Source organism: Cheilinus undulatus, linkage group 19, assembly GCF_018320785.1.
Source record: "Cheilinus undulatus linkage group 19, ASM1832078v1, whole genome shotgun sequence".
NCBI lineage: Eukaryota > Metazoa > Chordata > Actinopteri > Labriformes > Labridae > Cheilinus > Cheilinus undulatus.
The window spans coordinates 14,691,001-14,718,222 of NC_054883.1; the positions used below are offsets into that span (position 1 = coordinate 14,691,001).

The 27,222-nt window shown below is 39.2% G+C and overlaps 1 protein-coding gene across 1 annotated transcript in view; it reads left to right on the forward strand.

Annotated features, from left to right (window-relative positions):
- Positions 1-1,672: 1,672 nt before the first annotated feature.
- Positions 1,673-27,222, forward strand: part of LOC121527281 (contactin-associated protein-like 2) — a 349,243-nt gene continuing 323,693 nt past the window's right edge. Inside the window, exon 1 of the mRNA XM_041814178.1 lies at positions 1,673-1,865. Within this exon, the coding sequence (XP_041670112.1) occupies positions 1,763-1,865 (103 nt within the window). The 5' untranslated portion in view covers positions 1,673-1,762. The remainder of the gene's footprint in view (positions 1,866-27,222) is intronic.

Sequence of the window (27,222 nt, forward strand, 5' to 3'; positions counted from 1 at the left end):
ACATGAGCTATATAAGCTCATGTGGCTCATGTAGCTTTGCTTGCTTTAGCTACAAAAGCTAAAATAGTTAAGCTAGTATAGCATGTGTAGCTTCAGCTACACATGCTATATTAGCTTTAGCTACATAAGCTTATGTAATTAGACTAACATAGCCATGTTAGCTTTAGCTACATAGGCTAATGTAGTTAAGATAATGTTGTGCATGGAATTAAAGCTAATATAGCTATGTTAGCTTTAGCTACATATGTTAATGTAGGTGCCACCTTTTTTGTTTTAGCTTTACCTATATAAACTTTGTCAGAGTAATTTCAAGGAGGACAGGCTTTTTTTCTGCAAACTGTTTAGTCAGCTTTATTATTGCTGGTTAGGTTTTTAACTTTTGTTATCCTAACCCTAACACCAAACTCATTAAAGGCCTTAAATATATATTTTTTAATTGATCACCTTGTTTTAGATGGTGCCATAAATGAGTACATGGTTTTAATTCCACCTCTTGTTTTTGTCTTTATTATATTTCTTATTTAACCCTTTAAAGTTTGTTGTGTTTGACTTTATTGGTGCTTTAATGATAGTGTTTTGGCACTTTTATTCTTAAGCACTCATTTAATCTTGTGTGTTTTTTTCTAAATATGTCAGTGCCTATCCATGCATTTATTATATGTATCCACTTTTTATATTTCCTGCTTCTCAAATCAGTTCAGGGCACATATGATAAGATTTTAAGGTTTCGAACATGATTTATTCATTTACCTGTTTATATTTATATTTGTTTGTTTGTTTGTTTCGTTTGGGGTTTTTTGTTTGTTTGTTTGTTTTGTTTGTTTTTTGTTTTTTGTTTTTTTTTTTCTTATTAACAGGAATAAATTCTAGCCCCAGAAAATGCTAGAACATAATGCCAGAATTTAACAACATACGTCATTCAAAAGAAAGTAAAATGTTTTAACATACTCATATCTTGTTAAGCCAACATTTCTTTGGAAAATGTAATTGTGAATGTTGACTGCATATCACAAGGGTTTGTTTGTTTGTTTGTTTGTTTGTTTGTTTGTTTGTTTGTTTTGCGTGTGTATCCTCATATTTGAACTTCACCAGAGAAAAAGCAAGTAAGAACTGAGTAGTTTGCATTTAAGGCTTTTTTTCTGACGCACAAAGTATAAGGCTGCCAGCAGCTAAAAAAAGAAGGGGGCACTGTCTGGCTAGAGGAAACAGAATGAAATTTAGAGAGAGAGGGAGAGAGAGAGAGACAGAGAGAGAGGCAGGGAGACTGAAGTTCAGCACCACGGACAGCGCACAGGAGCGCTGGAGAGGAGAAATCAGTTCAGCGCATTTGAAGCTGCTAACAGTCATGGCTTTCTGAACTCTTGGAGACTGTAGGCTCCTCAACCATAAAGTCACATCCAGGCAGTATCGTCCTGCAAACGGAGACCTCAACGCTGCTTTTGCTTTCTAAACGGGAACTGCCGGACAAGATCGCTGCAGAGCGATGTACGATGCGCTTGCATGCATAGGCTAGTGTGTTAGACAGCGCGATCCTTACATCATCTCAGAGAGCGAGCGAGAGAGAGAGAGAGAGAGAGGGAAAGAGAGAGAGAGAGAGAGAGAGAGAGAGAGAGTCCATGCAGCCTGGCTCTCCTTGTCAGTCCTCCGCTGAGCGTCAAGTGTGACGGACTGACTGGTGTTCCCTCCTCCCTGCAGTTTGGTTTTTCCCTCTAAGTGTCTCCTCTCCCTCTCCCGTTGCGCTGCGTCCACTCCAGTCGTGATCATGCACCGGCCCCGTCCTGCCCGGGGTCTGACGTTGTTATTGCCGGTCCTGTTTTGGATTTTCAGCCATGTCAGCGGCGTGCACGGAGCTTTGCCAACAGCACGTAAGTTGTTTGACCTTAATTGTTTTAATGTGTTTTCCAGCGCTGATTGTGTGACTCTGGATGTGGGTGGGAGGCAGACGGAAGCTGTGAGAGGCAGAGGCGATGTGTTTACTGGCGGGGCTGCAGGTTATCCACGGAGGTGTCAGCTGGTGGTTCTCTGGAGCTCGAGAGCCAAAATCAACATAAGGAAGCGAGAGAGCGGGTTATCCTCTGAGTTTAGACCGGGTGCTAACTTTTATGGATGTGTAGTCACTGGATTGCTAGATTGCTGCGCATTGAGTGGTTTGGGATTCTGGTTTTCAGGGTTCAGCTGCTGGGTTACTGACATTTCACCGTGTCAGTAGTGGACTGGTCTTTGTGTAGCCTATGTTTGAATGTACAGGACTTTTAACATTAATATAACAAGAAATCGATGTACTTCTTGTTCTGTTTCATTTCATGTATTTTTGTATTGTGTAGAAATATTCATCAGCCTCTGTAGTTATTTAGGAATCGGGGAAGCCACAAGTTTTCACTGCAAGTTACGTTGGTATTTCTAACTTTGGAGCTATTCTTACGCACGTTGACGTTGATCAGAATCTTTCTGCCATAATTTTAAGTTTGGAGTCTCTCCATTTTAACCCTGTCAGGTTTGGTAGATCATCACTGATTACAAGCCCCACATTTACGACTTTGAATAACCGACCCTAGTTTGACCTTTTCAAAATTCAGTTTGATTGAATTATTAGTTTTCACTATTATTTGCTCATTATTGTAATTAAGACATAGTTTTGTCTTCAAATTACCAGACATCTTGTAGAATAGTCTTTGCTGATAGTCTAAGTTACTATTTTTGTGCTCTTACACACTGAAGTCACAGATTTATGCTTTGGTTCTGTTGTGCGCTGTCCATGGTGCTGAATTTGGTTTCTACATAGGCTTCCCGTTCTTCATTCTGTAAATCCAGTGCTGTCTTTAGTTGAGCATCTCCTTCATATGTCCACGCAGTTGTAATCGTTGAAGAACACATTTCTGTCCAGTTTTGTGTTCCTGGGATCTTCCACACTCGGTTTGGCGTTATTCCGGTGTGGGAATCTGTGACTGATTCTCCGGTGATTTCCGGGGCTCCTCGGGTCCCGCATGAATGTGTCCGGGAGAGCCGCCTCATTAATCATCCCATCCGACAGACAGACAACGGAGAGACAGCACCGCGCGCCGTTTGCGCGTGCGCTTCTCTGCACGGTTGTTTCAGTGTGCTCGTCAGTGACTGTTGGAGAAAAGAGAGAGAGAGGAAGAGTTAGAGGAGAGCAGTATGCTTCTCTGTTCTAAAGCTGTATCTTCTAGAGCAGTGGGTCTCCACTGATGGGCCCGGACCCAAATAAGAATTGCATTAACTGTTATCGATGGCTGTTTAAAAAAGTAATGCTGTAGAGACCAATGCTGCAATACAATTTCAAGGAACATGTGCATTTTCAGAATCTTTCTCCTTCAATCTTCTTCTGCAACAACACAGCACACACTGTTTTCTTCAGACAGATGTCTCAAATCCTGTGTTCTTTTCTTAACTCCTGACACAGACTCGATCCTTTGAGCACAGATTTGATCTCAGGAATAAAGTAAAACGTCACAATGCTAGATCAGGGGGAAAAGAAGGATGATCAAGCACTGTGATTTGTTTTTGAGATAAACTTCTTTCCATGCTTTTATCTTTAGTCGAGTTGACTGCTGTAACAGTATCTTTACTGGTCTGCCTAAAAAGTCAGTCTGACAGCTGCAGATGATTCAAAATGCACTGCTGGAGCCTTCACTAAGACCAAGAGAGTGGACCATATCACTCCTGTTCTGAGGTCTTTACTCTGGCTCCCTGTCTCTCAGAGAATAGACTTTAAAATACTCCTGTTAGCTTATAAGGCTGAATGGACCTTCAAGTCCAGTATGAACCCTCCAGACCACTCAGGTTGTCTGATGCAGGTCTGCTCTGTGTCCCCAGAGTCAGAAATAAACATGGAGAATCAGCATTCAGTTTCTATGCTCTGTATATCTGGAACAAACTCCCTAAAAACATCAGGTCTGCTGAGAGTCTGAGCTCTTTTAAATCAAGGTTGAAGTCTCACCTTTTCAGTGCTGCTTTTGACTAAAACACTTTATCACTTTTTAAATTGTCTATTTTCTCTTCAAGTCTGCACTGTAATATTTACTTCAATATCTTTGTTTTATTTTTTGTGGGCTTTATCTGCTCTTTTTATCACTTTTTAATTTTTTCTTTTAAAATGTTTCTATTGTGTTTCCTTTTCCCTTTGTCATTGTATTTTAATGTCTTGTATGAAGCACTTTGAGTTGCCTTGTTGCTGAAATGTGCTATACGAATAAACTTGCCTTGCCTTACCAGGAGCGCAGTGTGAGCTGGCGATTAAGAATGAAACCATTCATCCGAAACTGTAGTCCATGTCTTTGGACTTTTTCTCTAAGTTTTTCTAGAACCTTTTCGTAATAATGTTGATCCACCACTGACCCTTCCTGAACCCACTCCTTCAAAATGACACCCTTAATGTCAAAGAAAAAAACCCACATGGCCTTGAATTTGGATTGTTTAGCTGTGCTTTCTTCGTCCTTGGTGATGATGGTGTTTTCAATGATTCAGCTGCTGTTTTGTTTCAATTTCACCAAAAACTTCAAGTTCATGCATTGCTCAGCTTTTAAGGTAATAATTTTCCAGCGCCTTAGCAAAAACACTTGAACTTCAATCAGTAGCTAGCAGTGAACTAAAGTCACTTCTTTGAAACTTACAGTAGCTGTGTGTGAATACCCAACAGAAAACACTCAGTGACTGTGAACCACATGGTTTATCCTCATAAGCACACTCTCATTTTCTAATAGCCATACTTCATATGATATTTATGCATATTCAAATACTAATTGTCTTGGTGGAGGTAATAAGACATTCAGCTCGACTGTAAAAGACAACAGGAACATTAATGAATATAAAGGGATCGGGGAAGGTATTGCAAGATTGAAAATAGGCAAGACAGAAAGTGTGAGAGTGTTTGACGAGAGCACCCACCAGAGAGGGTGTCATACAAACAACATGTTGAATTGCACAGACAGTTTCACCTCTGAGTGCTGGCTTTATCCCTCCTCAGGGGCCCAATGTAAAACTCTCAGGGGAATAGACAATGTCATTGGCCCAATGGTCTGTGGCATGGAAAAAAAAAAGATACACATTTTCATCCTGCCAGGGCAAACACTGACACAAAGTCAATGGCCTGGTTGACCCATAGATAGTGGCTAGTCTCCTACATACAATCTGAGATGCATTTGGCACTTTTTTTTAGCCCTTTTTTGAGTGTTTCCACATGAGTTAATATGCAAGTACATGGTTTTGCATGGAGGTAGATTTGCATTGCATTCCAGAACAATTTACATATGTTTTGATAGAAAAAATAATGAATGAGAGGAGAAACACAAGCAAGCCAAATTCTATTATGAGCCTACATTGACAAAAAAAAGTGCACAACCTTGCAGATGCTCACACAACAAATGTGTCCTTCCTTGTACTTCAGCGGTTAGCTTTAATGAGCTGCCACTGTACTGAATGTAAATGTGTTGTTGTTGTGTCTTTGAGGAAAGGTCTCACCATCTACTCCATCTTTCTAATCATTGAGGCATTCATTTCTCATTTGTTACTCAAGTCAGTGCCGCTCTCAGTGCAAGATTGTTCACAAGATTACCAGCCTAATGCATGCAGTGTAGTGTTTAAAATTCTTCACATCAAGAGCATTTGAATGCAGACATGTTGCAGTCAAGCCGCACAAACTGTTGTCTTTATCTTCAGCAACTTCAGCTCCAGTTTTTGCATGACTTCTTAAAGTCTTCCCCTTTGCTGTTCATCAGACTTGATTTACTGTTTTTACTTTCAGCACTAGTAAGTGAAAAGTAAAGGATCTGCCTCTGCGTCAGTGTGTCAGTGACACTGTGGGTGGCTAAATAGGATGCCCCTAGAGCCTGTCTGATATAGAATCAGATTACCCTTTTCTTATCTCATTAAGCATGCAGAGCCATTTGACACAGACATCATTCTCGTTGCACCTCAGGGACCGTAAAGAGCCACACTGGGTTTCCAGTTGTTCAGTGTAGTCCTCTGTGTGAGGAAGAGATGAACCACATGAAAACTAAGTAGTAGTTTGACTACAGTATGCAGTATTTAGAAATGTTATTTTCATTCACTGCCCCCTTTTTTCTTACATCTTTGCAGCTGTGAACTCATTCCCATGTGATGCATCCATCAGGCAGTCACCACCACACACTTGACCTTTGTGAATGTGCCAAAGAAAAGTGGCAGCATCTTCATTGATAAACCTCCCATGATTTTAGAAAGAGCGAAGAGCTTTACTACAGCTACACATTTAAAATGTCTTTCCTGGCACTATTTACAACATAAAACAAGAATAAGGTATTTAGTTTCATCCTACTGCCAACACAAATGTTCCTAGTTGTGTTTGAAGCATAAATAGTCCTTCTTGATATTATACTCAGGCTTCGCCAAGGGAGGCCAATTTGACTGAAGCTTCTTTATCAGAGTGGTTTATTTTAAGACTTGCTGTGGCTGATCTGCAGCAAACAAGATATTAATCTGGAATATCCTCACACTCCTTTAACAGTTTTGTTGTGTCCTGTCAACAGAGCTGTCACCATCAGTCACTGCTGGCAGAATGTCAGCAGGATGTGCTGATTTTCTTGAAACTAGTGCACAGGTAAACCTGATGCCAGTCTTGCATCTTGTCTGTGTGTAAAGACTCCCTGTGGGAGTTGGTAATAATCGGATTAGAGCCGGAGGAAACACACTGATTGGTTTAGATTTGATCAATGCATGGTGATTGGTTTTGTCTGGTCCCTGTGTGTTCATACGTAAGTGTTTTTGAGAATGCACTGTATGTGTGTGCATCCACATTTATCATGCATGGTGACAAGTGAGTCAGAGCTTTGGGACAAGGTCTAGCTGTTAACTGCACCTCCATTTTTCTTTTCTGTCCATTCCTTGCTTAAATTGCTTTCCTCCACCTGCTTGCTTTTTCCTAATCTATACTTTCTACTCTATCTTTGTTGCTCAGCTTACTTTCAGGATTCTTTTCTACCATGAGCTCTCCCTATTCCTGAGTCTCATCACTAACTACTGCTGATGATTCTTTTGTCTGCCTCCTTCTTCCTTGAGTTTTTCCCTCATCAGTTGATTCTGATGTCCTCTCCTGTCTCCTGCCCTTTTTTGACCCAATTACTTTCCCTTCTTACTTCTCCTCTTGATTTTATCATCAGGCAATAATCACGTCTGTCCCTCCTTGTATTTTGCTGCCTCTTTTCCCTCTGTCTAATGTCTCTAAGAATCTTCTTTTTCTCCTATTTAGGGGTGTTTTTAGATTTAGAGATTTAGAGGTGTACAGCTTCTATGAAGACATTGTTACATGAGGACATCTCTGCAAGTGCTCAGTAGGCTACACCTGCTAAAAGTAATGTTTTTCTGTCTTTACCACTTGTTTAATAATTACTACAATAAATAATCGAATTAATTCAGTGTAAAATAGATAATAAAATTAAGTTAGGCAAGGTTTACTCCGCAGACTTTCCCTTGTAACACTGCAACAATACTGCAAAGCATACTGTCACTCAAAGGTAAATTCGGCTAAATGAGTCCTATCTTACATTAATGCATAAGATGTATTCTAGTGTTGAGACCAAACCTTAAGCTAAAGATAGCAAAGCTAAAGGGAGCCACTGTTTGCTTAAACTGTTTCTATGGGTATAGCTTCAGCAAACTAAGCATAATCTAATGTAGCCAACAGAGCTTGAGTTTTAGCCATGTTAGTTATGTAGCTACATTATTCATGTAGCCCATGTGGCCAACGCGGCTTTGTTTGCTTTAGTGCTAGTCACATTAGCTATGTGGTGGCATTGTCAATATAACTTATGTAGTTCATGTAGCTTTGTTTGCTTTAGTTTAAGCCTCATCAGCTATGTAGCTCCATTTTCCATGTAGCTTATGTAGCCAACTTGGCTTTGTTCACTTTAGTTTAAGCCTTGTCAGTTATGTAGCTACATTATTCATGTAGCCCATGTGGCCAATGCAGCTTTGTTTGCTTTAGTGCTAGCCACATTAGCTATGTAGCTACATTGTCAATGTAGGTTATCTAGCAACTTGGCTTTGTTTGCTTTAGTTTAAGCCTTGTCAGTTATGTAGCTACATTATTCATGTAGCTTATGCAGTTATTGAGCTTTGTTTGCTTTAGTTTTAGTTGCATTAGCTATGTACCTACATTATCCATGTAGCTTATGGAGCCAACATGGCCTCGCTTGCTTTAGTTTAAGCCTCATTGGCTATGTAGCTACAATATCCATGTAGCTTATGTAGTTATCGTAGCTTTGTTTGCTTTAGTTTTAGGCTCATTAGTTATGTAGCTATATTATCCTTGTAAATTATGTAGTTAATATGGCTTTGTTTGTTGAAGTTTTAGCCTTGTTAGTTATGTAGCTACATTAGCCATGTAGCTTATGTAGTTATCGTAGCATTGTTTAGTTTTGGGCTCATTAGCTATGTAGCTACATTATCCATGTAGCTTATGTAGCCAACATGGTCAGTGTAACTCTCTTAACTTCATATTTAGCTATTTAGCTATGTTACCTATATATCTTACATAGCTTCATTAGATTTAGCTACATTAGCTGCCTTAGCTATGTCTGCTACATTATCTACATAGCTAAGCTTGATTCAATTAAATTAAAATTTTATTAAAGAAAATAAAAGTTCATCAATGAAATTTGGTATATGAAGAAATAATTAGCTTATAATTAAATGAGACATGCACCAGTGTTTCCATGGTGACATGTATCTAGCAGTTCTGTTTCTGATGTCTATCAGGACCAAAATGATGTGTTTTTTTTTTTTTTTTCATTGAGTCAGTAAGCTTCTTTTATAGCAACTTCAGCAACTCCTGCTAATCGTTGCTTCAGTGTCTCTGTCTGTTTGCCTGCTGGTGTAGGTATCTACACCAGCCAAGCATTGCTTTTGGATTAAACCAACTGTAGACAGTTGAGGGGTGTTTCCTGTTTCAGGCATGATATAGGGCCATATGGAGCATGAGTTTGCCAAAGTGCTGATTATGATGACATTTAAAGTCACAGTGGGAAAATATGAAGCTATATAAAACTTGTCAGATACTAAAAATCTGGTTGAACAGTGCCTTTGTTTTTAGGGGTGCAGAAATAACATTTAAATGTGCTACATAGCAAAATTGTGGGTGTAAACTCAACTCTTGTGTTGAATTTTAACACCAATAGCACAATTGATATTTTAACTCTCTTACAGTGTTAATTTTTAACATTTACAGTGCTGTTTTATTTCAAATTAAAGTGTACTTTAAATACATCAATGTGTTAGGTCCTTTCACTGTGAGTGTTAGTTTAAGTATTTCTCCTTTTTTAAACAAATCTCATCTTACTTGTCATGGTCAGTTCACATTGCCACCTCATGTTAAATAGCTGTGACAAGGTAGAGGGCCCCACATCATGGACAAAGAGGGACAAGGTCAAAGTTAGGTAATGGTCTCCTTGTTGTCATTAAATTCAATGAGGATTTCACTAAGTCAGTGGATAACTTCAATCATGGTGCAAGAGTATATCAAAAACAGCAATCCAGCAGAAACATGAGCTAAGGAATCCCAGCAGATCTCTTTACAAAACACCACATAAAGACACATCGAAAACAGTGCCCATTGAAAAAATGGGAAATCTACACCAGCATATCCCTCCAGATTTGAAGTGGCAATGGGCAAAGCCTAGACTGATTGACTCTCTACAGAGTTGGACAAACACCTATCAGATCAAAACTGTCAAATAACTCCAACATAGGGGGCCATTTCACTCAGAATGGAGAAAAAAACACTTTAGGAGTTAAAATCAACCCCCAAATGTGTAACACTGAAGTATCAGCACTCCAGCTTTTGCTGTACAGCACCCTTCAAAGGGTCTAAAATTGCCTATGCTCCTCCATGTGCACTCTCAAGCAAACTTTCTGACCACCACCCCCTCCATGTTGGGGTTATCTGAGTCTTCAGGGATAACCACACTGACATGGATCAAAGCCATACAGACCTTGCCTGTCTACTGTCTTCTCTTTCACTCTCATACAGCTTTTAATGTTTTTCTTTCCCCATCAGCGTACAAATATTTCAGCCGACTGAAACATGAATTCACGACAGTGCTTTTGAGACACAAACACTTGACCCATAAGCCACTGCTCTCTGAAAAGCTTGTCATTTTCCCAACACAAGGAAGAAGCAGCTCATCATTTCACAGCAGCACATAATAAGCAGAAAAGATTCAGCTTTAGAAAAAAACATCATAACAAATTTCAAAGGAATGCATTATGCTTGCAAGAACTGAAAAGCTTCACAGTGACATTTCTTTGTACATATTTAATGTTTTCAGACATGCAATGGACGGCTAAACTTTCATTATGCATGTTAACCAAGAAGAATTTAGCAGTTTTCTTTTCAATGTTTTGAATACATATGATTAAAGGCATCTCTGAGTACAAAAACAAATTGTCACAGCATTGCAGCTTTATTTGTTTCCACAATACTCAGAAATCTCAGTTTCCTTACAAATTTGTCTGTCTCGTCCTATCTGTATTTGTGCATGCATATGTGCGAATGTGCAAGCTCCAAGACCTGAAAGTTATTTGTCTGGAATTTGTTTTCAATAGAACCCATCAGAATCTGTCCACCTCACTGGAACAGATGGAGAGCAGGCGGTTGAACAGGAGGGAGAAGAGAGAGGGACAGTTAGTCTGTTTCACACTGCTATCCTCAATGCTGACTTCTGATTCCTTGCTCTGACCTGATTTTTCTGTTTGTCTGCTCACATTACTTTATAAAATACTGCCTGTATCATACTCTAGTGTTCACTTCAGTTCACAGACAGTTTCATATACCCATTGCATTGGATAGTAGTCTTTGGCTCATTGTCTTTCTGGATAATAAATCTCCTCCCAAACTGTAGTTCTGGTGAACTTTAGTTGAGGTTGAATCTGAGTTTTCTTCAGTAGTGGCTTTCTTTTTGCCACTCTCCCATGAAGAGTGAAGAACAACATTTGTTGTCTGCAGAGTCTCTCCCATCTCAGCTGCTGAAGCTTGGAACTCCTTCAGAGTAGTCATAGTTGTCTTGGTGGCCTCGCTAGTTTCCTTCTTGCACGCTCACTCAGTTTATGAGGACGGCCTGATCTAGGAAGATTACACGTGCCATATTTCTTCCATTTCTTTATGATGGATTCAGCTGAACTCTGGGGGATGTTCGGAGCCTTGGGAATATTTTTTTATTCATCCCCTGACTTATACTTTTCAATAAAATGTTCTCTGAGTTGCTTGGGGTGTTCTTTTGTCTCAGCCTTAGAGAAAGAGGAGGCATATATGAAAGCAGAGAGAGACCAGCTAGGAGACAGAACACTTGACTATGCTATGTTTCTGACTCTTCTTGATTTTGCTGCAAGATTAAGAAGGTCAGAAGGTTTCCAAAAACTCCACACAGAGTTGTAATCATGTTTATTTCAGCATTAAACAAGTACTTAAATCAGTAAGCGGAAGCCATCTGGTAAAATACACAGCCTGGCCTGTGTTTTTCCTGGGGGATTGCCAGTATTGAACCATAGGGTGTTTGAGGCATCAGAGCAGTGACAAGCAGCAGAACTAAACCTAACACCATCAGAGACAAAATAACAGTGTCAGGGTAAAACTGGGCAGTGTTATACACTTTGCACATGCTTTTGAATGTCATCCAGAAGTGGGATTTGCATTGTGATGAATCCAGCAACCAGTGAGCTGCCAGTGCAACAATGAAGACACAATCTTTCACTGGCATCCCATCTGTATATTTAGCCAATCAGTTTCTGTGTGTGGTCAAGCTACAGCCAGAGTCTGAATCCAAGACCCTTCTGTTGTGCCAACCATTTCTAGTCTGTTTTTCATTCTCTATTCATCATCTTAGCTTTGTTCAAAATTGCTGTAAAATGACAGCAAATGAATGTAATTGTTTATGCAACATGTGACAGAAAATCGATATAAAACTCAAGTTCTTGGTAGAAAATCTATACATTCCTGGTTGTTTTAACAGCTATTGATAAAAGTGAAACACGTAATGTAAAATTGAGACATGGTTTTCATTAATTATGATGCCTTACATCTCTTATTGGCCTTTTTTTCTGACCTTGCTGGTTTATTGATTGGCAATGCAGCAATTTGAGTTGCTTTGATTTTAAGGTTTGGACTTGTTGTCATATTGAGTTTAGTCTTTATGGTTCATACTACTTTGTTACAGTCGCCTCTTTGCTACATCTCCAGTAACTTCTAGAACTATCTTCTGATGATTGATGCATGTATCTTTGGGATAGCAGAAAATGAATGAATCACAAGAATTGCATGCTTTACTGGTGCCAGTTGAAAAATTAATTCTTGATAGTCCCGACGTAAATAAAAGACTGTCTCTATCAGAGGCTTAAGGTTTCAAACATCTCCAGTCTTTAATTTTTTTTTATTTCTCATAAAAGCCTCCGGCTGTGTGCAGCAGCATGCTCAGAGGCAGGGCAGGTGTGCTTCAGCCCTGCTCAGAACGGTCCCTGCTCAGGGCCATTCTCCAGGCTGTTTGGCGTAGGCCAACGCAGTCAAACTGGTGATGGAAAAGTAAATCAGCACAGCTTGTTTTGGATCATTGCAGCCAAAAGTCTGAGTGGTACAGCCCCAAAAGCCTCACATCCCCCTGAGATCTTTGATGCAGCCTTAGGGGGTCCCAGACCCAAGGTTGGGAACAAGTGCCCTGTGGGATCCTGTGACAATTCCCTTGTCGGATGGGATTTATAATACCTCCAGCATACTCTGAGTCTTCCAGTGGTTCTCCTCCCTGTTGGACATGACCAGAAACCCTCCAAGGAGAGGTGACTTGATAACCTTGCAAAGCAGATGGATTAGGCAGATTCTATGGCTACCATCAGAAAAACACATTTTGCAAAGCTTCAATATGAAACGTTAGGGCCTGGTCTGAAATCAGACCAATCAGTGTTGTTTGCAGAGAATAAGACAGAAGGTAGGGGCATGGTTTAGTTCAATGAAAGCCAGTAAACAATGGCTGCCGGTGAAGTGATTAACTCAGATGTAGTAAAGTAGTCTTTTTTCCAGAATTGGACAACATTTATTTTTTGAGGAAACTCAAAGGACTGCATGTGAAATCTTATCAGGGTCCAATGTCAGTAAACGCTGACCTGTCTACCTCATATTAGGTAGTATACTCACTTTAACTGCACATGCACACTACGTCACTGTGGCTTGTTGCTCTGATTGAATAATGAGTGTGACAGTTACCCTCTGGAAAGGTTAGAACCTTTCAAAAACTCACTTAGTATGAGCAGTTGCTCAGATGGATGTGAAATATAAACCTTGCAATGGATATACAAGACAGTCAAACTGGTGTGCCAAGTTAGGACGCATCCTCATCAGATGTCCAGAGTACCGATTGGCTCTTTTTAGTGCAAAGGAGCTCAGAGCTTCCAAGAGGCATCTGGCTGCAGACCTCCATGGTGGAGCAACCTCAACTGTGGGGCAGGAAGTGATGTACTAACCCTTGTTAGGTTTTACCTGAGTTTGTGGTGTGTTTTTTATTTTTAACTCAACCCCCCTCTCCCTAACCTTCATGGGTTGAGTGCCTAACCCTACCCTTCTTTGGGTTTTCCTTAGTTTGTTGTGTGTTACATTGAAATTTGCCCCCCACAGTGAATTTTTGATTGTTATTCATAAAATTCTGTTGATGTGACAAACAGCCACTTACGTTAATCTCTGACAGCGAGTGGAAAATATACGCCATTTAGAACATTACTATGGTTCCTGTTTGGATAATGTACCTCACTTCCTGCCCTACAGTCGTGGTCAGCCAATAGAGAGGTCTGCAGCCAGATCCTCTTGAAGTGTCCTCCAAAAATCTCAGCTTTAGACCTATCTCTAAGTCTGAGTCCAGCCACTCTTTGGAGGAAACTTATTTCACCTCCTTGTGTCCACATGACCTCCATGGTGTTCTAAGCTTTCTCCAAGGCTGGAAACACCCCTTCTCCTTAATCACTAATTTGACCTTAAGTTTCTTCAAGCAGGACTGATTGTAGAGCCTGATGTCCTGCAGGTTTATCTCAGATATTTACATTTTGCATAGAAGGAGATGTTTTTTGTTTTTTGTTTTTTTTTTTTTTGCAGTTTTATTGCTGACGTTTTCTCATAAAGTATGAGCACCATTAAGCTATCAAAAATATGATGGAAAATGGAACAGAGTTATGAAATGAGATTCTGAACTCATAGCTTTCATGTATTAAGTTTTTCTCATGGAAAAAGACGTGCACAGCTTACTGCATAATTAGCTGAAATTTGCCAATGATCAAGCAATAAAATCCCATTCATAATTTATATTGTTTATTGTTGCATTGAGAAAACTGAAATATTAAATCCCACAGCTGATTTAGCTTCTTTTTCTCTTTGAGTTTAGCCTATATTCTGCATAGTAACCTTTTGATCTGCACATGCCTGACGGTTAGCATGATGGGTCTGGGGATTACATAAAACCTCAACATGACATCTGTTCCACCGTCTCAGTGGTGCAAACACACAAAACCATTGAGCCCAGCCATGGTTTTGCCTTTCACTCACTATGTACAGTAGGCAGAATATACAGTCAAAATGTGCCTGAAAATGCAATGTGTGTGTTTTTGAGATTTGTGTGCATGTGATTGTGCACACACGCCTCTCCGTCATAATGGATATTAGAAATCTCGCCACCAGCTCATGTGGAAGACGCAGTGAAAGGGCATGGTGCTGCTGCTAAGACAAATGTTGTTATTACTCACAGCCCTTGCATTCAATTTGTTTTTTAAGCTGCTTGAATACCCCATTTACAGTCTGAGATTAAGTGAATTAATCTTTGGACTCCTACCACTGCTGCTTTTTCTCGTCAGACTCTGAGGGAATGTAGCGAGGCAGAATGGGAACAAACTGAAGCCAGCCAGTCACTTGGAAAATAGAAGCTATGAATTTCTGTGTGCGTGTCTGTTTTGGTGAATTGATGCTACAGTATTTACATGTGCGCATGACTTAGGTGTGTTTTCTACAATGTTGTGCATTCAAACATTTGTGGGATTAGAAAGCAAAATTGAAAATTAAAGAAAAGAGGAACGTAAGAGGGAGAATTTGTGTAAACGGATAAAGGTATTTATTTTCCCCATGGCTTTGTCTGAATTACGATGTTGAATTTGCGTTAAAGAAATGAATTTTGGTGTGCAAAATGTATTTTCCTGTGTGTAGTTGCATAGACTGTGTGACAGGTAGAGGGTGTGATCTGGCTCAGCTTGGAGCAGACAGTGGTTTGAGTTCATAGTCACTGGGATATCAGACATACCTGCTCTCTGGAAGAGCTTAAAGTCCTAGTCACATGAGATTAGTATTACCTAGGGACATATGGTAATTTGTTATAATGCAGGATGTCAACATCTCTAATGCTGTGCAAATTGGACATGTCTTTGATTTGCACAGCAGAAAAACATTACAGGGCAAATTACTGACCATATTTCAGAACACACAGAGGTCCACAGGTAATAATATTACTGCACAAATCAGCATCTCTGTAATTTAGGGTGGTAACTGCTGTGTTTAAAGGCCTTTTCTGGACACTGCCAATAAGGTTTTGAATAATTAAGGTTATAAATTGTGCTTTGCTTTCAATTAGTTCCAGCTTATGTTAAAAAAGACTTTATTTTACTATTTATTTATGTTTTCATTTAAAGCCTGCTGTCCAAATGTGTGTGCGCGCACCACTGCTCTCTCATGTGGGATTATTTAGCTTTAGGTTTATATTCAACATGAAATGGATTTCATTTATGTCTCATTAGACCAAAGGACTTTCTTACCAGTGCAGAGGCATCAATAACACTAAAGAATCTGTATAAGAATCTCTAATACTGACATAGAAAGCAGCTAGAAGCTATTTTCAAAATTTCCAATTTAAATATCTTTATATTCCCATTTGTTTGATGCTGTTCTGGAAATCACAGTTTTTAACTTCCTGTGACAGTCCCTCCTGTCAAACTGTCTGCTAATACACTTCAGAATACATCCCAGTTAATCCTGCCCTTGTTATAAGAGATCACATTACAAATTCATTTATGCTATGTGCATTTTTTTAACAAAGAGCTCAATTTGCAACAACTTAGTGTGCCAAAAAGACAATATTCATTACAGACACCGACTGAGTAAGGTCAATCTTTCTGCAGCTCACTTGATTAATTTGGAATTTTATTAATTCCCATTTAAACTGTACGCTAATGAATGCACAGCATTTGAATTCATAATCATGCACCCCAATTTTACAGCGTAATCCTACATGTTTATATCAGATTCAGTTTAAAAATCATGAGTCTATAAATCTCTCTGATCGTCTAGTGATGAAATGATGATGCTAACATGAAGGGGATTACTGCACAGCTGATCACAGATCAGTTTCATATCAGTAATCTGCGTCTGGGACAGACAGTGTGCTGTGTGAGTGGGCTAAATTCATTTAAGCACATGCACACAAATATGCAGACTAGCAGACAGGAAATATGAAATCTGATTTACAGATTTAACTAACAGCAGGCACCCTGCCCTAGTACTGTATTTCTGACACTCTGCTGATCAGGCTTTCCCACAGAATTGGCTGGGCCTCTGAAAACCCCAGAGAACGGGCTCTCCCCAGTTGTGATTTATTGATGATATCAGAGCATGTGTGTTGGATCAGTAGCATTGGTGCATCCTTGCTGACAGTTCAAACAGCTGAAATTGGGTTCTCATGTTAAAATATATTTGTACCACTTTTCAACCTCATTTCATCACTTCTTCAGCCAATTTTACCATATTTTCTACCGTTAACCCATTTTTGTCACTTTTTTACTAATTTTCCTCATTTTCCTCATTATTGTGCCATTCTAAAACAATTTCTGCAGCCATTATCTTGTATTGTCCCTTTTCAACTCATTTTTGCCCATTTTTAACCACTTTCACCATTTTCCCACCCAGTTTTCCTTTCTTAACCCATTTCTGCAGCCAATTTTGCCTCTCTACACCCACGTTAACATTTTTTCAGTTAATTTTTGCCATTTTCAGCACAGTTTTGTCACTTTTAAGTGCTTAACACCATTTTTACCACTATCTCTCTTTCTGAATCCATTTCTGCAGCTATTTTCTCATTTTTGCCAATTTTAACCTTATTTTGCCTCTGAACACCCACTTTATACCCCTTTTGGTCAGCTAATTTTTGCCATTTTCAACATAGTTTTGCCACTTTTACCTGCTTAACACCATTTTTGCCCCTTTTTGTCTTTCTATTTCCATTCCTGTAGCTGTTATCCTGTTTTTTTTCCTTTTTTTTAACCTTTTTTTGCCACAATTTAACTGCTTTTCACCATTTTCCTGCCCATTTTGCCTTTCTTTTCCCATTTCTGCAGTAATTATCCTGTTTTTGTCATTTTTAACCCCATGTGGCCTTCTACAACCTTGTCAGCCAATTTTTGCTATTTTTAGCCCATTTAGCCACTATGTAACTCATCTTCCTCATTTTTTTATCACACTTTTGCCATTCTAAATGATTTTCTGCAACTATCATCTAGCAGGTTTTTTGTCCTTTTTCAACCCTTTTTTGCCCATTTTTAAACACTTTTCACCATTTTCCTGCCCATTTTGCCTTTCTTTAATCATTTCTGCAGCTGTTATCCTGTTTATGTCACTTTTAACCCCATGTGGCCTCCTACAACTGTGTCAGCTAACTTTCACCATTTTAACCCATTTTTCTAAATTTTGTATTTTTTTTCCTTTTTGCAAATATCTATTTTCACCCTAAAGTTATTTCAGTTCTGTATTTTATTCTGTGGCATCCTGCCATCATGCAGAACATGGTTTAGCTTTGAAGTCTGATTTTAGGTTCTAAATATTTAAATCAGTGTGCCCATCCACATCGTCAACATTAGGCAAATAAAAGGTGATTCTGCTTTAAGAAAAGAGGTTAACATTTAAAAAAAAAAAGGACTGCATTGTACTACAGTATAAATGAATGAAATTCGTTTTCTTGTTTCTTTGATAAGAGTGCTTATCATTCAAGTCAAGTATAAAATATGGTTATCAGAGCTTAACAATGGGTCATGATTTTGCTGACCTCCTTACCCCCACATTTGGCTGGGCTCCAGAGAGTTCTCCCCTTTATCCCCACTTATGGACAGACACAGTAAGCACTCCCACTCCTGTATGCATGTCTGGTATGACTGTAATGTGCTTGCTTGTAAACCCATGTATGTCTGTCAACACTGATTTCTCTGTGCACAATCAACATCCGCCCTCACAAGCATGCAGCATGCGTCTTCACTCTTTTTACTCAGGAGGAGGTATTGATTTCCTGTGAGTACAGAGGAGAGGTGAATGCTCCTTGGCATTCTCGAAAGGATATTTGGCAAAGTGCTGCCCTTAAAACTCAGTGTGGGGTCTGACTCTTTAGCTGGGAAGCCAGACTCGAGTGTTTAGGGTTGCAGTCAAAGCGCATGTTTAAAACCCCTGCTCTTGAGATGTGTTTTTAACTGAATTTTTTATTCACAGAATGTTTTCCTTCCACTTATGTGGTTGCTGTTTTGAATTTGTGTGACAATGTTTGAACTGGTTTATATTGATCAGTCGATGTGTTATCATTCTAGTTACTAGTTTATATTAAGTCCTTTAGTTACTAGGATTTCTGAATACTGAAGCATAACTCCGCTGAACCTGCAGCCACAATCAGACATTGTGAGTATTACTTATGTAAATATCTTAAATTAGACTAATTATAAAATTAGACTAAAAATAAAATTAGTTGGAGTGGGAAACAAGCTCAAACAGTCAGTTCACTGCCCGACACAAAAACTGATTTGTCAAACTCCTTTAATGTTGCAGACTGCAAGGTAAGCACACCATATGGACAAAAGTATTCAGCCTCCTGACCATTACATCAACAGGGACTGTACTGGCATTGTACTCAAATACATGCACTCTAACATACTTTTGCAGATATAACAGCTTCCATTCTTTGTGGAAGGTTTTCCACAAGTGGAGTGTTTCTGTGGGAACGTGTGCCCATTCATTCTGTAGAGCATTAGTGAGGTCAGGCATCCCAAACGTGATCATTTGGGTTGAGGTCAGAGGTCAGTTAAGTCTTTCCTCACCAAACTCATCAAACCATGTCTTTCTAGTCCTTCTTTGTGCTCTGGGGGACAGTCAAGGCCGTCCCCAAACTGTTGCCACAATGCTGGAAGCATAGCATTGTCCAGAATGTCTTGGTATGCTGAGGCATTAAGACTGGCCTTCACTGGAGATAAGGGGCCAAGCCCAGACCCTGAAAAATAGCCCTATACTATTATCTCTCCTTCACTGAGAAGGCCAAGAAGTGTAATCCGTCACTCCAAAGAACCCGTTTCCACTGCTCCACATAACAGGCCACCACTCTTAAACCTGTTTACCATGCAGATATCCTCAGAAAATACACACACAATGAAACATCCACACCCAAACTCAGCATGCTACCTCTATTGCTCAGAATAAAGTGGGCAGTTTATGTGAGAGTGTACCAGAGGACAAGGGCAGTGAGAGTGTTGTGTTTAGTCAGCAGAGTGTGTCAGCCAGCTAATGGACAGACTCTCTGAATGGGATCCAAGACCATTAGCAACTTGGACACTTGAAAAGGTGATCCTGTGAAACCGTGCTGTAGTCTTTGTATGTGTGGGTGTATCTTATTTACCTGTGTGCATGCTTTGCCGGGCTGTTAAAGGTCACATATTTTACGCCTTTAAGACAAGTTTACATTAGTCTCTGAGGTCCCCAAAACATGCCTGTGAAGTTTGTTGGTGAACTCCAGTATTGGATTTTTGCATGTCTAAAACCCCCCTCTGCTTTAGCCCTGCTCAGAACAAGCTGTTTCTGTATCTGTGGCTTTAAATGTTAATGAGCTGTTTGACTCCGCCCTTTTAAATATGGCTTTGATTCAGCTAATTAAGGGTCTTCCAGTGTCTGAGCTAATGACGTTCCTTACCTTACTGTTAAGATTATGTTCAAATCACTGTTCAAATTTTAAAAATTAAATGTGCAAGACTCCCACTCTAAGAGAAAAGAGTTATAAATAGGCATGGTGTGTTCACTGGATAGTTTAATATTAATTTCTAAACAAACAAGAGAATGGCATTCCTCATTTGCCTTATTTGCAGTTGCAATAATGACCACAATGTACCACAAATGGACTTTCAGATGCACAACTTTCCAAGATACAGGTGAAATTCATTTTTGTAGTATTCATTTTCTAACACATGAGCATTAGAATCAGAATCAGAATCTCTTTATTGTCCCATGAAGGGAAATTAGTTTTGCAGCAGGGGCACACAAAAGACAAGGTACACAACGACAACATCAGAATAAAAAAAAACATAAAACAACACAATATAAAAAACACCATACACATACACAAAATCACTAACTAAAGTTTAGTCCAGAGCTCATAGCAAAGATGGAAAATTACTACCAAGTAATTTAAAAGTGCAATATGTGGATGTGCAAATGAGCAATAATAGTGCAAGAAGAACAGGAGCAACCTAAGGGTTAATTGCCATTAAGTAAATAAATTGCACCAGGGATAAAAGAGACCTGAAGTCTTTTAGTCCTCCTCATAGGAGTCCTAAAACAGCGGTCTGAGGGCAAAAGCTCAAACCACGTTTCCAAGTGGATGATTAGGACAATCCAGAATAGCATTAGCCCTCCTCAAGACCTGTCTGTTATAGATAGACGTTACCCCAGCCTGCTGACTTCCAGAGATTTTTCCAGCAGTTTTAACAAGACTACTGAGACGATTCTTATTGGACAGGTTCAGGTTTCTAAACCATGCAACAATACAAAAGGTTGAAACAGATTCAATAAAACTTCTGCAAAAGAGAGTCATCATCTCAGTAGAAACATGGAAGGTTCTCATTTTCCTCAAAAACAATCTTTGTTGAACCTCCTTGGGGGTAGCCAGTTAGTCAAGCTAGCTCACTTATAGGACCTGCCTTAAAAAGAGTCATCTTTGTGGTAAATGTGGCCTTTATCTGTAATTTGGATAACAAACATATAGATCTTATACCGGAGGCTTTCCCTTGCCCTCTTTCTTCTTTTCAGTCCCTGTCCTTCTGATTATTAGAGACAACTAAATTTACCTGAGTAAATTTCACTCAAATAGAAGAAAATTTTACTCTGAAAAATCTAACATTTGGTCGCAGTCTAATATTTGCAGAGTTGTTTTTACTTTAGTAAGTGTTTTTTTTTTTTTTTTTTAATCATTTTACTCTAAATGATGATGTACTCCACAATGAACAAAATAAAAACAACTCTACAGCAGTTGACTCAATACAGTGTTGTATTTAGTCCTTTCGGAGCTGTTTTTCATTCCTTATAGAAACTATTTCTTCTCCATATAGAACTCGGTTATGTTCCTCTCCATATAGAGGCATTTTCCTCATAATATATAATTCTGATGCCTTTCTACCTATAAATGGAGGAACAACAAAAGATGGCTTTCTGTCTTTGTATATCAGTATTAGACATAGTGTTCCAATATTAAAGAGACAATAGTGATGAACATGTGACAAAAAACCCAGGAGCAGAGCAGAGATAAGGTAGTGAGGTTAAAGAAGGTTATTATACAACAATAGTGCAAATGATGGTGTCCTGGCTGTGCTCTGCAGAATTTCTGGCAGAGAGACGGAAACAAAAAGAGGACAAATGGAGTTAGACTAGGCAAAGAAAAAAAAAAAGACTGAAAAATGACTAGTTTTGAAGGTTAAAGAGGAGCCAGGTTACCTGACTAGAGGCTGTAGTGCAGGTGTCTGAAAGTTCATCACCAGGTGTGGAGATCTTGATTACCAAGGATTATCTGCAGCTGGGACTCCTAACGAGCTGCAGCCCTGACCGTCCACGAGTGAAGGCAGCTGCGTTACAACCTAAGTGTGTGTGGTTAAACTTTTTAAGTGTGTGTGGTTAAACTTTTTACTCCTGTAGAATGTCCTCTGTTTTTACTCCAACTCTGGCTGTGCTTAGTGATAAATACACTCAATAAAAAGTAAATTTTACTATTTTTGAGTAAAATATCTACTCTGGAAAAGTTACACCTGTGTACTAATATATAGTACAGCTGATGGAAGCTTATCTTTCAGGATTTCTACCGTGATAACATGAAGCATTTCATAATCTAAGTCTGCACACTGACACATAAAATGTTTTTTAATCCAGAAAAACCTGTGTATAAGCAGAATAACACAGTATGGTTATATTATAGTGTGATATGAATCTGTTAGAGTGAGCTAGAGAATAGTTTAGAAGTGTGCTTCTCTTTTCTGGTAACATCTCTTATACCACTCTTAAACAACACACTTGACCTTTAAATCCTCCAGTGGATCCATTCAGTGGACATCAGCCTGACTCTACTCAGCAGCTGTCTCATGTGTGCTCGTTTCACTCACTATCTTTTTCACTCATTCTGCAGTGCAACTGTAAGTTTATTAAAGAAAAATATAACATTAATTTAATGCTTTTTTTCCGCGACATCTCAGACAACCATTGTTCTGCATGAAACACAAAAATTACACGACTGACTTAGTCAAAATATGAATGATTATTATTATTTCACAACCTTTATGCATAAATCACAAAGAGCCACATTAATGCATTTTTGTCCTGACTGCTTATTGGTAAAAATGTCACATGAAGCGTAGTGTGATAATTCAACTGTGTCACAAATCACTTCATACAAATAATGTTATTTAATGACGTGATTAAAATGTTAAATATCACTGTTCGGTTAAAATGCTATTAACTCCATCATGCTGTGCTTGCTCATTGTACTTTGATTCAAATGGGCTAACTTGCAAGCATGACTCTAAGCTAAGGTCACCATTTTTAGAAAATATTAGTTCAGCAGGAGATGTTCTATTTTAATGTCAGTTTGGGCCTAATGATAACCACATTACAGAGAGAAATGTCTGACATAAATTTGATTGCTTCACTTTTTAGGGGGATTTGATGCTTCGGTTTCTATAAAAATATTAATGATTACTATAATTACCTTTACAAACAAATACAATTATCAACCAGTATATTCATAAATAATGGGGCAACACCCTGGAAACATGGAAAAACTATCAAAAATTATAAAAAAAAAAAAAAAAAGTATCAGAATCAGCATTTCTGCTAGACTTTTTTGTCGCCGGTCAAAATGACCGTCAGTCCTCAAGAATTCTGGCCATTTAGAACAACTACCGGACATTTGCTTTAACATTATTTTGCTGCATTAACAGCAGAAAAACGCATAAATCTGATATTCTGTGATACATTGACACACAAGTCTGCGCTAAACGGGCGAAAGGACCCATTTTTATTTCCAGACCTGACGCAAAACCAAGACGGTAGAAACCAAGCCAAGAAGCCAAGCCTAGAAACAACTGAAAAAAGACTTTCTCTTATTTTTCTTTGTGTAAGTAGTTTGAAGAATCAAAATAAAAGCTGCACGCTTTTCCTTACACAGGCAGTCACACAATATACGCCCACGTTACACTCATAAACAACAACAGTTAGCTTCACATCAGCACCGTTAGCCTGTTAGCTCATTGGCCGCTAAGTTCTTTGTAGCTTACAACAGCAAAATACCATCCTCCACCTACAACAACGAAGCATCCAAACACATAACAAACGTGCACTGTTAACTGGACACTGCGTTAGAACTCTACATTTCAAATGAAAAATGAGTCTTACCGTCAGCTGCTAATACCAGTCCTCATGATGATATTACTGTAATCTCCAATAAACTAGTAAATCCAACCATCCTGGTTTATTTGGACTAGTCCCGAAAAGTTAAAAACTCCACAGCAGATTCGGTCCAGTCCTCCTCTCATTGACGGCCTATCCAAGACTACTTCTGCTAATTAGCCAGCGTAGGCCTCTCTCTCTCTGCTGCTGCATCGGGGTTTCAGATGCTCAGTTGTACAGTTCCCTTTGATTCAGCCTCTTCATTACTCACAGCGATGACATACTCAAAATCCCTCCATACTGCTGATGATATTAAACCTTTGGTTAACCAGGAAAACGTCACTTAGATCAAAATTCCGCTTTATGCGAAAGCTCTGGTCAAACTTTCCCTGCAGAGTCTCCAGCAGTAACGAGCAGGCGCAGTAGAGAGATAGATTCGCTTTGATGTCATTGTGCATACATAATTAGCCATGTGCTTGCCGTCTGAGGTGATAAACAACCCCAGCACCGCAGGACAGTAGATGTAGTAAGATTAGGCAACTTTCAGTTTATATTAATGCATTCTCACAACATGTCTTCTAGGTTACACAAAATATAATATGCAAGTATTCAGTATTTACTTATCTGGTCATTTGCATGTTTTCTGCCAGACATTTTGACCGATTATATTTTTATCTGCCGGACTTCTGCCCTTTTTACCAACCAATGACCGGCAATTACCGGCTAACAGAAACTCAGATCAGAATCAAGGTTTAATGATTTTATTTTAATATTTAATGAAAATTGGTATTTGAATAAATACAAGGTGTGAGGCTGTAAACCGACCCTCTCAACCACCAGAAATAATGCACAGACAACTTCTGTCTAAATATATAGTAGGATTTATTATACAAAGCAGCATCAATTGTTATCATTGACACTTAATTTCACGAATAACTATTATAACTAAACTACAACGAGTAAAGCAAAGTGTGGTAGATGTGTAAGAGAAAGGCAAGGAAAAGGTGGTTGCTGTGTCTTAAAAAATGGCACACTAGAACAATGACTATATCGCCCAAAACTCAGGTGGCTTCACATGGGACCTCCAAGATGAACAAAGAAAGCTTAGACTAAGGAGTCTTTCTAGTAATAACTTCAGCATACAGACACCCAGTAAATTGACTTTGATTAAACAGTAGCATGAATGTTTGTGTAGATGAAGGCACTGTACTGGATAAATGTGGACACAGAAAAGTCAATCAACAACATAAACAGACAATGGGACAACAAATGTAACTTTCAGTGAGTGTACATGGAATGCTTCTGCCCTAGCTAGTCCTGCCCAGAACAAAACCTACTTGTGATTAGAATCTGATGTCCATCTAGATCCAGTGGGCAGCAGTCAGTTCATTAATGTTTCTTCCATGGTTCTAGCAAGTTAAACGTCTTGTGGCATCATAATTCACCTTGAGGAAGGCCCTTATCTACTCCAACATGACTGTGCCTCAGTGCACAAATCAAGGACTGTAAAGACATGGTTTGATGAGTTCAGTGTAGAAGAACTTGACTGGCCCACATAGAGCCTTGATCTCAACCCCACTGAGCACCTTTGGGAATGAACTGGTATGGAGCCAGGCGGTCTCGTCCAACATCAGTGCCTGACCTCATAAATGCACTACAGAATGAATAGATGCAAATTCCAACAAAAACACTCCAAACACTCTTACAGAAAGCCTTCAAAGAGGAGTGGAGGTTGTTATAACTTCTTATTAAAATACATGTATTTGTATGCAATGCTATTACAGTTCTTGTGGTTGTAATGGTCAAGCAGCCAAATAGAAGGAAGGAATGACCTTAAATCTGTTTAACCCCCCCATTGATAGAATTGTTGAATATTATTTGGCAACACGGATACTTTTCCATGCATCATTTATCCCACTTGTCCAGTTTGGGGTTACCAGGGACTGAAGCATATCCCAGCAGCCACTGGGCAAGAAGCAAAGCACACCCTAGTCAATATTTGAGATAGGCATGTAAGACGGGAACACCCAGTATTATCAAGATTAATCAACTCTAAAAGGAGCAGAAATATGGTTATAGTGCAATATGCAAGACTGATTAAAATTAGATACAGTTTGAATGGGCGGTCCTGACAAATTCTACTGTATGCACACTAAGAATGTACTCATTCAGCTCTTGCTCAGGCAAATGCGTATTAGATATACACTTCAATGTTTTCCAGGAAGGGATCGGCCTTTGGTATTTAGGAGTAATTTTTTCAAATACATGGCTCATCCCTCGAAATGATCCTCTAATATCATGTTGTTATCACAAAGCTGTAATTTGAAGTGCTACCAAACAACCTGCTAAGAGTCAAATTTAAGCTGAATAAACAATGACTCATACCAACTAGATGGCAATGCACACAGACAAATGCATTGTCCTTTTTCAAGCTGTTTCAACAACTACCCACCATTGAAGTGCAGCCTCACAGCAGTAGGTCTCCCTCTTCACTGAAGAGTTCCTCTCTTGACAACACTGAAAGAATTGCCTGCTAGAAAAATCCACTAAAATCCAAGTGCTTCAGCATCGTCAAAAGCTAAATCTTTTCACCTCTTTTTTTATATCAAGGTAAAATAAAACCGAATAGGAAGAAAGATACCCTCAGGATTCTACTCTGTAGTTTACCCTTAAAGAAAAAGGGTAGTCCACACTCCTGGCTGTTATTTCTCTACTGAGGAAGTAGTGCTGATGAGCCAAGGAGAGCCAGGAGAGGAGAATCAATCTTTGGCCAGTTGGCACATATGGACCCAGAGGTGGGGCTCATAACAACTACACGCTCTAATTTCTTTTTCTACAGTTCAAAGTTACGTTTTGTCCTGGGCTGAGTATGCTCAGGGCCCACCATCTGAGAGCTGCGAGGAAAATTTTATATGGCTGTAAATATTGATGCAGTGAGAACAACACAGGGTAGCAAAAAAGCTCCTCTGCACTGAAAGAGGAAGATAACGTGAAGAAAAGATCAATGAGTTTTGAAAAGTTGCATGCAGAATGTACTGTGTACTGAGGTCATGTAAAAGTGCAACTCTGTGCTTTATTGAAGCATAAATGATAAAAAAGACAGTTCTTTCAGAACCTTGTTAATAACAAGTGTGGAGCTCCAGGTAGTAACTCTCACTGAGTTTGTTGGTGAATTATATAGAGTCTGTTCAGACCAGATATCCGCCCACCTCAGTGCTTAAAGGTCTTAACACACTGGGTCTGTTATTTTTGGATGTGTTTTTTTCGAATCCGTAATCCGAAAAAACATCACACACTCGGACCTTGCACACTGGGTCCGATGCGTTTTTATTTGCCTTCACAGCAAAAATTCGTAGAATGTGGGAAATTGTTTCATACTGCGAGCCTGTGGCTCTGACACTCCTTTAAAATCCTGGTGGATCCATCCTGGCAGAGACCTTCATACAGCACCTGCTCATGCGTCATAGCGCTGATCCAAGTTGGAGAGAAGAGTA